We start from the raw sequence: 14,093 nt of genomic DNA, 5'->3' as shown, positions 1-14,093 counted from the left end.
GAAACTAACATTTGAAGTTTTGAAGCATTAACAAGATTTGTTCCTTCATAAGTAGTTTCTAGGATCTCCCATGCATCTTTGGCACTATCACAATTTGAAATTCTGGAGAACTCAGTCTGTGAAATTGCCAAGCATAGAGCATTCATAGCTTTGTCATTCGCCATACGAGTTTGTTTTTCATCATTAGACTATTCAGCTGTCGGCTTATCTGGAGCTTTAAATCCATATTCAATGACATGCCAAACGTCTATAGATTTTAAGAAAAATCTCATACGGGACTTCCAATAGCCATAATTTGATCCATCAAAATTAGGCACAGTGTTAAGGGTTTGAGACATCTTAAACAAGAAACAAAGATCACACTTAGGAATTTAATCCTTCACAGAGTGAACCCGCTCTGATACCAATTGAAAATCTCTAAACAGATAAATATCACAATTTTATGCAGAATTAACATATATTTATCAAAGCAAACAATCACCGAAATATGAACAATCACACACAAAGATTTTGGTGACGAAGAGGAAACCTTTTAGAAAACGTTCTAAAAGTAAAACCTCTTCTGAGCAGCCAAACCCAAGAAATCACTATCAAAAGATTTTCCAGAGATTACAGACACTAGGAACACTTGCAACCCTTTGCAAGACCTTGACTCTGTAAGATCGACAAGCCTCCAACTTGTCTTCTCGCTCACAATCTTCTTCAACGTGATTCTCCTTTATCGGACCCTTCCGATAGACTTCAATTAAGCACACAATCAAAACTAACAAAAATCCTCTAAGAGGAATCAATTTGGCTCACAACAAAATAATCACTCAAGCACAGCCTCACACGAACTCTCTGGGGGTGAAAATTCATGCATTTATCTTCTATAATGATGTATATATATCAGTACATCAAACCCTAGACCTGGGCCCATTAAAAACACATTTTTGGGCATAATAGGTACGGGGTGTCCGGACAAGTTAATGGGCTGTCCGGACACGGCCTTGCGGAGCAAAAATGAAGTTTCTGGAAATGCGGTCCGGACCCTGGGAAGGCGTGTCCGGACCGGGTGAAACAGCATTCTGGAAATGCTGTCCAGCCTTGATCAACAACTCCAATCGATGGGCGTTTGTGGTCCGATTGAGCTGAAATTTGGCAAGGACGTTCATAACACATGAATCTACATTATGAACGGTGGAGATTGGATTCTGAGCATTCTATATCAGTGTTTGAGGCCATGAACAGTAGCTTCTGCATTTTGGAACTGAATTAAGCCAACACAAGAACTAATAATTTGGTTTAACGAGTGTTATGCTAGTGACTCTCAAACCAGATGGCTTTAGTGCACTAGATGTATAAACATCCATTAGGGCTTATTAACTCAAGTCAAAAATGTTACGAAGCCAAGCTAGCCATACCATCAATCAACTTGAGCTTCACACATTTTTACGCGAACACCCAATGCTTAATGAGGCAAGAGGTCCGGTTACTCAGTGAAAAGCCCAAAATGATCTTTTATTATTATTATTATTATTATTATATTGCAAGCCATGGTTATTCATCAATAAGTCATCCAACAAATCTCAAGATAAACATGATTAAGCTCAAATTCATACCTCACAGACTATATGCTAATGTGCTCATGATAATTCAACTCAAAACAAGTGAAGTCTCTTTTGCCCAAAAATAAGTGAAAGGACTCAAATTCCTAATGAAATGATGATGTGTTCAAAACGTTAAGCCAGCCAATGAAATGCAAACCACAGTTACAACTTAACTCATACTTATCAGCAACATAACACAATTTTTTTTTTAAGAAACAGATAGATAAAAACAAACAGATAAATAAAAACAAAACGAAACAGACAGAGTGTCTTTCCACTACATTCCCATGTTTTGCTTCTTAATTTATCTCTTAAAGGTTTTGGAATTAGAACATGTGCTTTGCATCCCCATACCTTGAGGTGTTCAAAGTGTGGTTTAAGGCCTGTCCAATATTCATAGGGTGTGAGTGGTCTTGATTTAGCTTTAACTCTATTAAGAATATATGCTATTGTTGATAATGCTTCTCCCCAAAAATGAACGGACAAATCAACATATGTCATCATAGATCTTGATTAAAGTTCTATTTCTTCTTTCTACAATTCCATTTTGTTTAGGCTTATAAGGCATTGTAAACAAATGTCTTATTCCATTTTCGTTACAGAAAAGCTTCAAGGCTTCATACTCACCTCTCTTATCATTATTCAAGATTTTGATGGATCTACCAGGTTGATTTTCTACCTCCAATTTGTATTCTTTGAATTTTTCAATAGCCTCGGACTTAAGTCTGATTAGGTAGATGTGTTCATACCTTGAATAGTCATTAGTAAAAGTAATAAAATATTACATTCCTTTATGTGTTTTAGTTCTTAAAGGTCCACATATATCTGAGTGACTTATGTCCAATAATTATAATGATTTCCAATGTTTTGAAAAATACTTGTTAGTTAATTTCCCATACATGATTCACATATATTAAAATTCTCAAAAATAATTTTTGGTAATAATCCACTCTTGCTCATAGGGATTAATTTATCCTTATTAATGTGATCAAATCTTAAATGCCATAAGAAAGAACTATCAATTGACACAATCAAATAATCATAAATAGATTTTTAATTATCAACTTTTAGAAAGTACATACTGTCTATTTTTGTACCATTTACTAATGTATTCCCTTTTCTAATATATACTTTTCTAGATTTGAGCTTTATACCATATCCTTTGTCATCTAATACGAGTACAAATATTGGATTCCTATGGATACTTGGTACATACAATACATTGTATACAAAACAATAACAGACCCATTAACTGAAATCTTACATTTTCCTTCTCTTAAGACATCATTGTAAGTGTTGTTTCACATATAAACTTTGTGTTCACCGACTGCTTTTTCCTTGAAATCTACAAAAAATTTGCGGCTTCTTGTGATATGTCTAGTTGTTGCCGAATCTATCCACCAGGAATTTGTGGTCGGTTTTGCCATCATTACTTCAGTGATTGTCATAGCAATTTCTTTATGTTTCTTGTTGTTATTGTTCTTTGGACAGTTAGCTTTAAAATGTCCCGTCTTTCCACATCTGTAGCATGCTCTTTGTTTTTGAAGTTGCTTTTTGGTTTTCCTTTTCATCTTTGTTTGAATTTCTTTGATTTTCCTTGGAATGTGGGTGCATGCGATTTTTGTGCAATTGCACGGGCCATCGGTAGGTTTGTAGTTGTCCCTTCTATTCATCTTCACTTCATTCTCTCTTTTTTCCAACACAAGTAATACTGGAAGAGATGTCATGAAAATTTCTTTGCCACTATGTGTCAAAGAAGTTACCACATGCTCCCATGATAGAGAAAGACTTTTGAGTATGGTTGTAACTTGCATTTTGTCTAACATTGGGTGACCTACATTTGATAATTATTTTGCAACAAGTTCCATTTGATTAACATAATCATTTTCTTCCAAACAAGCATTGTTATATTTATTTAGTAACAATTGTATATGTGTGCTAGATATAGGTCCATACTTTTGATCTATTGCCTTCATCAGACCTTTTGCTGTTTCATGTTCTTCAAAAAGATGAATGATATTATCTTTCATATTGTAAAGAATGGTAGCTCTTGCCATAAGGTCATCTTCTAACCATTTTTCTTGTTTCTTGACAACCTCTTCATCTCTTTGACCATCTAATTCTGGTTTAATAGAATTTACAGTGTATAATATTTTCTCATGCATCAGTACATAAGAAAGTTTCAGTTTCCACATTATAAAATTGATGCCATTAAGGTTTTCAACCTCGGAGGCATCTATACCGCTTTTTATAGCCATTTTAAAATGTGGATATGACAACATATAACTATTAAAGTTTGATTATTGCAAACCAATAAAAATGTATTATGTAGCACACTTACAACAAAAATAAATATGTGGTTCGAAAATAAATACACACCAAACAATAAAATAAAATAGGATAGCTATGAAATCAGTTGTTAGGAGGATAAGTGAGACTGGCCTGATAATTGTTCAAATAGGCCTAATAATATTCTAGATCTGGATTTGGCAGATTGAACCGTTCACCTCTTCTTGGAAGAGTGTATCGATGTGTGCCTATAGGCCACGAGTCCCTCGGGTTTTGTGCAATAGTTTGAACAATCCTTAGAGGGCCACACCCTTTAATTGTCGGTTAGTCATAATCTCCGATCGTGCCAAATCTAGAATGTTAAATTCAACCTCATTGTATTGTGTTGGAGACAACCAACAAGGTCGAACAAATTGTTGATTCACGTTTTGATTGCCTTGATTCGAAGATTCTCCCCTTTCCCAATGTTTTTTCTGTTCTGAAAATTGTTGTGAGACAAACTTGTAGTCTTCTTCCCCAATTATGTTTCCATTGGTTTTGGAATCGTCTGAATTGGGTTTGAAACGAGCCAGAACGATCAAAGACAATGAAAGGACCTCGATTCGGGTAGTTCAAGTGAACCGGGCTGTACGGATGAAGCGGGCAGTGAAGGCAAACCGGGTCTGGTCTAACAGAACCAGGCAGGTCAACCTGTTGTTTGGCGCGCCACGCGGCACAGCCTAGTGGCTGGGCTATTGGGTGCGGGTTTGATTCCTGGTCGAATCTCGGGTCCGGGTCGGCTGCTGGATACGGGGCTGAATCTGGGTTTGAAAGTGGTTCGGGTGTGATGGAAGGGTGGGCCTTGAGATTCTGGGCTTGGGCTTGGGCTTTAAGGACAGATTTGCAGGCCATGTGTTTCCACTTCGGGTCGGTGCGGGTTGTAGTTCGGGTCGCATCAGATTTTGGTGTGGAGCCTAAAACGACGTCGTTGAATTTCTTCCGCTCGCCTTCTAGGGTTTGTGGACCGGAGCCGTTTCATGGTGAAACAGCGTCGTACAGCATATGCGGAGGAAAAGGTGCCCACACCTTTGAAACGGCGTGGTTCATAATGGATGAAACGACGTTGTTCCCAGAAGGGCCTTGAGGCGCCTTCTGGAAGGGACGTGAAATGGCGTCGTTTCCAGGATGGCCAAAAGGCGCCTTTCGGTTTGGACGCGAAACAGCGCCGCTTCACTTGGGTGAAACAGCTTCGTCTCTGTTAGGACTCCAAGGGTCAATTTCTGCCTCCTTTTTTGTCAAAACGGCAGCGTTTTGGTAAAAAATTGGGTTGTCTTCAACATCTGAACCAGAATTCGAAATTACAAAGGAAAATGAGGAAGAAAAACCTGAGATTTTTGAGTTTTCAAGCTTGGATTCTTCTTCTTCTTCCAAGATTGCCGAAATCTCATTCTTCTACAACATGCTCAAAACCTGGTGGAGGAGTTGCTTCCTTTTGGTAGAGAAAATTTTTCTTAGTGTTCATTGATGGAGTTTGAAGATAATTATTCCAATAATTCTCCTTCATAACGCCGCTTCAGAATCTCAACATTGCCAGTATATTGTAGACCTCTCACAGTAACGGTAAGAAGTTTTTTATTTGGATTTGCAAGCAATTGATGAAGACTGAACATGTTGAGTGCAATATTGCATATTTAGGCCCCTTAATTTACATTTGTTAATCCTTTAGCTGTGTCATAGTCTGATGCTTTTGTTAATTTTGGTGTCTTAATGTTTTGCAGGGTGTTAAGAGAAAATTGTGGTCTAAGTGTGGAAGTTGCAAAGAAGCTGAAGAAATTCTGGAAGAGGCACAATCAAGCGCACACTTCTAAGCTCGAGCACATTTGCGCTCGATTGCAGAAGTATTGCGCTCGAGCGCATACACACCCACAGCAATCCAACAGCACACAAGTGCTGAGCTGCAAGAGGAGTGATATTTGCACGAGTGCAATCGAGCGCACCTAGTGTGCGATCAAGCGCACTCGTCCGACTTGGTAGCGCTGAAACCCTAACTAACATTATAAATATCAATTTTTAATCTTAAAACGGGGGGCGAGCAGGGGGGAACCGCTCAAAGAGTGTCGTTTAGTGTAATTTTGATTTTCTAACATTTTGTAGCTCTGAAACGATCTTCCCTTGTAAGTTTCTTTGTTTCCATGAATGCAATTAGTGTTTCTATACTTGTTGTAGTCATGAGAGGCTAGAATCTTCAACTAAGGTTGGAGATGAAGCCTCACCCTAGATTTGTTTGCATATTTTTATGTTTTGTTCGTACAATTCTAACCTTTAATGTAATGTATGTTCATTTCAATTCAATTATTTGAGAAAATTGTGATTGATTGTTGTTTATAAATTGTAAAAACATTGGATATTCGATGTGTTTCATCCAACGGATACATCGAATCTTTTGATTGAAATTGGATATCCATTGTTTTTTGCTATTCAAATGGATACATTGGATATTTTGGTCTCAATTGGATATTCGCTGTGATTTATAATAAGGATGGATTCATTGAATGTTTCAATAAGTTAATTTTATAAAAACAATAGAACATGGATAGGGTTTAATTGCTTGTTGGATGTATGAACAAAACATGAGAATGTGTGCGTTGATTTGGTGAGGTGAATTCTGAAACATTAGTTTTTTATCATTTGATTACATTTCAATTTTTAGTTTAGTTTATATTTTTTGCACGACACAATTCAAAATTCGGAAGTAGGTTAAAATAGAATTAGTTTATATAGAAATTAATTTTCACAACACAATTCCCTGTGCATTCGACCTCACACTTGCAAAAGTTATATTGCAAACGACTCGTGCACTTGCGAGTAACATTAAAACTCACAACAGAACAAAGCAATTGTAGATGCCAAACCCACTGCTTGTCTATTGATTGTTTGGATTATTTGCCTTAAAAGAGTTTGAACATCTTTAGATTGTTTGGATTCTTCTTCAAATTTTTCTTTCTCTTTGTCCATGATTCCTTGTGCTCTCATACCACTGTTGGAAATTGTTACAATGATCTTTACGTAGAAGGAAATTATCCCGTTATGGTAGAAATCCAATAGAGGACCAAAGAAAAAGAGAAAACAATATTGTCTATAAAATATGATGGAATGAATTGTTACATACTGTTTTCTTCATATATATAGTATTGCAATACAACTCTTCATGTTATGTACTGTTGTATTGTTCCCATCTAACTCTAACATCTATGAAAGTTATCACCTCCATGTTATGACCACACTAATTGTGGCGTGATTACTCATACATCTACAACTAGCTACACCTCCAAGTCAATTAACTGGTAACTAACTTGTAATATCATCCATTCAACATATCAGAGTAAAAACATGCAGAAACTGAAAATACATGATCTGAAATTGCTACAATTGTAATTATTCATTAATATCTTTATATATCATCAAGTACAGACGCAAAGCTTCCAACAATATTCTAAGAACATTAAACGAATATATACCCAAACCTGCTAATATGAGTCATTTACTTGGCGTCTTCATCTTAGCGAATTTTCTCACTCTGTAATCTTGCAACCAACTAAACCACAAAACACCGAAGTGTTTGGCAAGTGGAAGGAAAATAATAGTGTAAATCAACTACTTAGTAAGCAAATTATTACAAAGTCGGATATGCAATGAGCCTTAAGTGACAATTCATAACTTGAGATAATAAACGTTGATTTTCACAAATGTAACATGTATTGTCTCCATTATTATGTCATAAAAATGCAGCTTATTTTATAAGAATAATGAGACATAATTCTAATAACAATCGCTGATATTTTAATGCAGGAAAATCATGTTTTATATATATATATATATATATATATATATATATATATATATATGCTCCTAACTCTTTTTTTGTAGGGTTGACGTTGTCCCGAAAGACCTATAATACAATATCGGTGCTCCAGATATTATACGCGTCCGTTACTAGGAGCCCGACCAAATTTCACCTTGGGTACCCACGCCGCTAATAAAGTCCATCTATAGTAAGCACCGTTCAAACATGGTTATGTTAGTTGCAAAACAACCATTAGATCAAATGCCAAACGTAAACAATAAACATCTTTTGACTATAGGGTCAAGCCAGAGGCAACTCCGGTCATTTGACACAAAAGATTCCCGATGCCCGATTAGTTGGACAAGTTAGGCATGAGAATTGGGAGGGTAGCCGTTGGGCGTTTTTTTTGGAAGGGAGAGGGGGATTTTTGGAATTCCTCCAAAAAATATGGGGCAATTTTGAAAAGTTTAGACAAAAGAATACACGTGCAGCCCACTTGAGCCATTTTTCGTCAAATTAGACAAAAATGGCTAATAGATGAGTCACATTGTGAATTTTTGATATTTTGTTAAGGTACATTACTAATTTTTAAACATTAGAGGTCAAATTGAAAATCAGGTGAAACTTTGGGTGATGAAGTGTATTTTCCCGTTATTAATTTTTAGATATAATATTAATTTTTATTGCCAGGTTAAAAAATACACACTAAAAAAATAAATTATATCAATAATAATTTTCACGGCCGAATCATAGATAAACTCGCGTAAGACAAAAAGCACGTCAATCGGAAATGGAATTAGGATTTTCTTCAGTTTATTTAAACTGGATAATATTTAGTTGGTTATATTAGGGGTGTCAACCTGGTCCCGGTTACCAATTATTGATCAAAACCGAAACCGGAGTACCCGGTTATTAATTTTGAACAACCGGAACTGGTAATTAGGTACCCGGTTACCCAGTTATGGAATAACTGGCCGGTTCCGGTTAACTGGACCAGGTAATCAGTTTTTTAAAATTTTGGCATTTGGGTTTCTTTTAGGAATTGGGCGTAATGTTTGAGATTAATTTAACCATTTTTAGCCCATTTGTTTTAATAAATAATTAGCATTTTTTCCCAATAAATTGGCCTAATGCATTTTTTTATAAATGAGCAAACTTGGAGGTTAGTCTAATATATATATATATATAACCGTGTATATACCGATTATAACCGTGTATATAAAAATTTCAAAACTGGTAACTGGACCGGGGTACTCGGTTACTGGTTTTAAAAACGGTTTTCAGTTTTCTAGTTACCGGTTAGTACCCGGTTATAACTAACTTGATATATATATATATACTCGATTACCGGTTATAACCGTGTATATAAAAATTTGAAAACTAGTGACTGGACCAGGGTACTTGGCTACTGGTTTTAAAAACGGTTTTCAGTTTTCTAGTTACCGGTTGGTACCCGGTTATAACCAACTGGGTTAACACCTTTAAGTTATATTGGAAGGTATTTTTGTCTTTTTAAAAGTGAAATGACAAAAATACCCCTTCAATATAACTAACTGAATATTTTCACTTAATTGAATCTTAAAATAAAAGAATAAAAATAGTTTTTCAGGATATTATCTTTGTAATCTGAGAGGAACCTCCTTTACTTAGCCAAGAAGTCTTTTGTCGCCAACTAACAGTCAAAAGAACCTCCTTGCAACACGCAACTCTTTCTGGAGAACCTGCTGGTACAACACAAGAGCAAGTGCTGTGGAGGATACAGAATTATCGGATCTATCATCTATTACCAAACACAGAGAAAAACGATGATGAAGGTGAATAGTAATACAAGGTTCTTTCTCGCTGCGTTGCTGAGCCTTGTGCTGCTGCTCTGTGCGGTCTCTGAATTGGGGCACTGCTCCGGTGAGGAACCCGCCATAAGGATGAAGCTTGGAGGGGTTCACGACTGTAAGGGCTCTCAGAACAGCGCCGAGATCGAGAATCTCGCCCGCTTCGCCGTCCAAGAACATAACAATAAAGAGGTCTGTCTTCTTTCTCTCTACCCTTTAATTTCTCTGTCTTCTTTGTTTGTTTGTGTCGTCGGATTTAATGGGTATTCCTCTATATATTGGATTAGATTAGATAATTCCTTTTGTGGGTTTGCTACGCTATGGTTTCTTGGTTGATTTCACAAGTTTTTATTATGGATTGCGCAATCCCTAATTTACTCAAATTAAACAACGTCGATATTAGATTTTTGGATACAAAATATAGGCAAATCCCATATATTTTGGTTATTTTCCTTACTCATCAATTTGCTTGGTAAAAATATGAAAATCTAAATAATAACCTTGGAGAATTCACAAATGGTGTCCTTTATTTTTTTGGTGTATCTTTATGTACATTTTTCATTGATATATTGTGCAGAATACCATCCTCGAGTTTGCCAGGGTTTTGAAAGCCAAAGAACAGGTGGTTGCTGGTAAGATATACCATCTTACTCTGGAAGTGATTGATGCTGGTAAGAAGAACATATACGAAGCTAAAGTCTGGGTGAAGCCATGGATGAACTTCAAGCAGTTGCAGGAATTTAAGCATGCCCCTGATGTCTCTTCCTTTACCCCATCAGACCTGGGGGATAAACGTGGTAATTGACTATTTCAATCTGTCCCTAAATTTATGTGTCACACTTTCTGAGTGTTTTTCCTTCCCCCTTGTAAGTTGTGGTTATATGTAAAGTATCTATAGTAGACACAGTTACGAGTGCATAACATGGGTATTGGTATTTGTAAAGTTGCTATGATTAAGTGTATAGGGTCTTTCATAAGAGTAATGCTAAAAGGAAGACCTATGTCTTGTATTTCTCAAAATTGTTGTAGCTCTTAAAATTACCATTGGATTTGTAATATATTACTATTGAATTTTGATTCAATAGTAATTAAAAGCCACGCCAGTTTTGGGAGGATACAAGGAGGATATGTGGGTTACATTTCGCATTACTCGTTTCAGAATTACTAGAATGTAGCCCTTCTACGATTTCTCCAGTTAAATGGTATCTATCAACTTTGCTATGTATGTAAGTGGTATAAGAGTGGCAAAAAGGAAGCTATACATCTGCACTGTAATTTGAGTAATAACCGTGTTTAAAGTAGTATGATGGTTGCTATAACTGTTATGACCAACCCTATATCACATTGGATTGGGAGAGAATTCAGAGAAACAATTGGTCAAAGACACAACTAATTTCTGTGGATTGTTCTGTGTGAACTATATCAAATCCAGAATGTATGAAGTGTGCCTTTTCAGTTCTACTGCATATTAGAAGATCCATTAGAAATCTATCACTAGTGTAATGCAGTCCAAAGATTTGTTTGAACTCCAAAATCGTGGTGAATGGTGGCATTTTTTCTTCCCTCTTTTATGTATCTTCTTATTCTTGTTCTTAATCTTAGATTTATTAAATAGGTTTAGTGAAGGGATTAAGTTTTATTAAGTTCCTTGTCCCCCTCCCCTTGGGCCATTTACATTATAGAAAAAAGTTCCTTCTTAATTCGGTTTTGACGCTAGTCTATTGGCTTTTTGTTGGTTATTTGTACCTCTGCTGCATACCAGTTCCATATCAGTTGTGGTCAAACCATAGGGAATAAAAATATATTTTACTTTTTTTTTAATAAGTTATTTGGCTATTTACTCTGTTACAAAGATATTGTAAAAAGTATGTTTACTTGATGTGCTTTACAAAAGCTGCTCTACTTCATATTCTATGCTTGTTTAACTTAACATAACATCAAGTTGTGCCTCAACCCTACAATCATCTGTATCCAGGATCTTATACTGGCATTGGTTTTCCCTTGACTCGTCCAAATATAGCATCTGGAGCCATTTTTCTTTTAATATTTTCTAAAGTAGTACTCTGAGTAGTGTTTAACTTGGACCTCTACATAAATCAATCAGATGGCCATGAACCAGGATGGCAAGCAGTGCCAACTCAGGATCCTGGGGTTCAAGATGCAGCAAACCATGCTGTTAAGTCCATCCAGCAGAGGTCCAACTCGTTGTACCCCTATGAACTTCTAGAGATCCTTCTAGCTAAGGCCAAGGTTGCCATTCTGTACTAGTCTGTCTCTAATCTTGATTTATTCCTATATACAGATGGGGTTGAGTTCGTTCTGACCTTGTCTTTCTTTTCATTCCTCACTCTATACGGAGTCCAATTTTAAAATTTCAGAACTCTAATTTTTGACTGAAGGAGTTTGCATTGGTTAAATTCAGGTCTTTTAAGCTCTGGGATCCAAATTTAGTACTGAAGGAATTTGCTTTTGTGTAAATGTAGGTCATTGAAGATTATGCCAAATTCAATCTGCTCCTGAAGCTGAGAAGGGGAACTAAGGAAGAGAAGTTCAGGGTTGAAGTAAATATGAATATTGAAGGAAAGTTCTATTTGAGTCAGTTTGAACAAGATCACTCCTGAATTTAGCATCCATCTTATGTGTTAAATAAAATGTTGAGTTATGCTGCTATATTCAAAGTAAGTAAAATGCTTTGGGAACTTAGCCTATGATGTGTATATGTGTGAAGTGTAGTCCTTTCTGACCTTTTAATCTACATGGATATATCCTTTTAGCTAGCCATTTTCTCTTGTATATTCCTAATGTACTTGAGGCATCTTACGCTTTTAATGCTACTTTTATTACTTGTAAAAAAAAAAATCTACATGAGATATGGTTTTATAGGTTGGCTTGTTTTGTAGGGTGTGAATATACTTGTTGATTACACCTATTTGGTATTTTATATATGTGACTTCCAGTGGTCTTTTCTTGAAGTTTGGGTTTGTAAGTATATATTGTATATCATTCAAATGAATGAATTTAAGCCATAGGGAGTGAAATGTATTTTACCAAGTTATTTGTGCTATTTACTTTGTTGCAAAGAAATTGGAAAAAGTGTGTCATGTGGCACCCTGCTCTTATTTCTTGGAGATTAAGATTAAGGGGCTGAATTATGTGGAAATTTAGATGTGGATTTGTGTTTGTCTGCTGTAAGCTTTGAGAAGATGTTTGTAATGTATTCTTACCTGCTTACATGATCTCTAATGTTTGTTTCTTCTTTGAATTTCATCCTAGTTTCAAGAGTTTGAACCGCTCTTATGTTTCTCTTCTAGAATTTTTTGGGTGCAAACAATTTTTTTGGGCTAACTTGCCGGTAAAGTCAAAGTATTACTTGATCCTAGTTTCATCCTAGTTTCAAGAGTTTGAACCGCTCTTATGTTTCTCTTCTAGAATTTTTTGGGTGCAAACAATTTTTTTGGGCTAACTTGCCGGCAAAGTCAAAGTATTAATTGATCCGTGTAGAGAGAGCACTTTGCACCGGTCAAAAGCTTATCCGATAGAGATAGGTACAGAAAGTGGCCCTGCCTTGTAGGGATTTCTCATCATTATTTTTCCTTTCAAGTCTTCTCTCCTCTTCTCTAGTTTCATGATTTTCCAACAATTCAAAATTCAGATCCTTGACGATAGTTGCAAAAAAATTCTTAATCTTGAAGGTTTTTTAAAACATAATATCTATTATGATATTGATAGTTTATATTTTTTTTCAAAATAAAAGTTTTAAAAGAAATTTTACATATGGAAGGAAGTGCTCCAATTGACATATTGATTATATAAAAAGAATCAATTCTTTTTCTTCCCACTCTTAGGAACCCTAGACGTTAGAGAACCATTCTAGGAGGAACTTCCCTCCTCTTAACTCTGCCATTTTTTCTAAATATTATAGCGGTGAGTCTGGTGATGCTCAGGCTCTGCAACGGTTCTTGTTTGTTTTCTCTTTAGATTTGTTTTCAGCAGCGATCTATGGGGTGAAAATCACTAATCGATATGGCTAAGGAATTATCAAACATATAGAAGAATTGTCACTGATGGTAGAGGTAGCAAAGGAGATTGCGTTTGGGAATGCGCTTGTAGCGGATATGAAAAAGCAAGGAAATTACTGTCTAGTTGAAAAGGTTCCGATTGACCGGTCTTGCTAGTAACCATATTGTAACACTTTGGTCCTATATTAAGAAGATGAGAAATAACCCACATAGAGTGTGTGGTTTATAAAGATAGTTATAAGTGCTAAGTTTCACATTGTCTAGTTACTAGGTGAAACTGGGCTTTATAAGAAATTGTAGGAAAGTTTCAAATTGACTAGTTCTTTCGGGATTATAGAGTAAATGTAGTTAACGTTTTTTTCTAGGTTGTTACACATATGGACCTCTCAAGCTGAGACCATTTTTCAGTTTCTCATGCATCCAACGTTGGAATCAATATGCCTCACTTTAATCTTTTGACAAAAAAATATATATATATTTTTTCGCTCTTGTAAATCAAGGATGTTTTTTCTTTGCTCTTCTTTTTCCTCTTTTAAGATCATAT

The 14,093-nt window shown here is 35.8% G+C and overlaps 1 protein-coding gene across 1 annotated transcript; it reads left to right on the top strand.

The window, feature by feature from the left end:
* Positions 1-9,358: 9,358 nt before the first annotated feature.
* On the top strand, positions 9,359-12,412 carry LOC132161776 (cysteine proteinase inhibitor 12-like). The gene is made up of 4 exons (XM_059571959.1): positions 9,359-9,722; positions 10,108-10,327; positions 11,635-11,780; positions 12,014-12,412. Exons 1-4 carry the CDS (start codon positions 9,507-9,509, stop codon positions 12,149-12,151), a joined length of 720 nt encoding a protein of 239 aa, XP_059427942.1. The 5' UTR covers positions 9,359-9,506; the 3' UTR covers positions 12,152-12,412.
* Positions 12,413-14,093: the final 1,681 nt, after the last annotated feature.

Source organism: Corylus avellana, chromosome ca9 (assembly GCF_901000735.1).
Source record: "Corylus avellana chromosome ca9, CavTom2PMs-1.0".
Taxonomy (NCBI): Eukaryota; Viridiplantae; Streptophyta; class Magnoliopsida; order Fagales; family Betulaceae; genus Corylus; species Corylus avellana.
Note: the sequence above shows the minus strand (reverse complement) of the source record. Positions and strands in the feature narration are given on the sequence as shown.

Excerpts from the sequence above, each read along its gene's own strand:
- LOC132161776 (XM_059571959.1), top strand. The coding sequence starts at position 9,507 with ATGATGAAGGTGAATAGTAATACAAGGTTCTTTCTCGCTGCGTTGCTG. Across the intron at positions 10,328-11,634 it reads AGACCTGGGGGATAAACGTG|ATGGCCATGAACCAGGATGG; the intron begins GTAATTGACTAT and ends TAAATCAATCAG. Across the intron at positions 11,781-12,013 it reads TCCTTCTAGCTAAGGCCAAG|GTCATTGAAGATTATGCCAA; the intron begins GTTGCCATTCTG and ends GTGTAAATGTAG.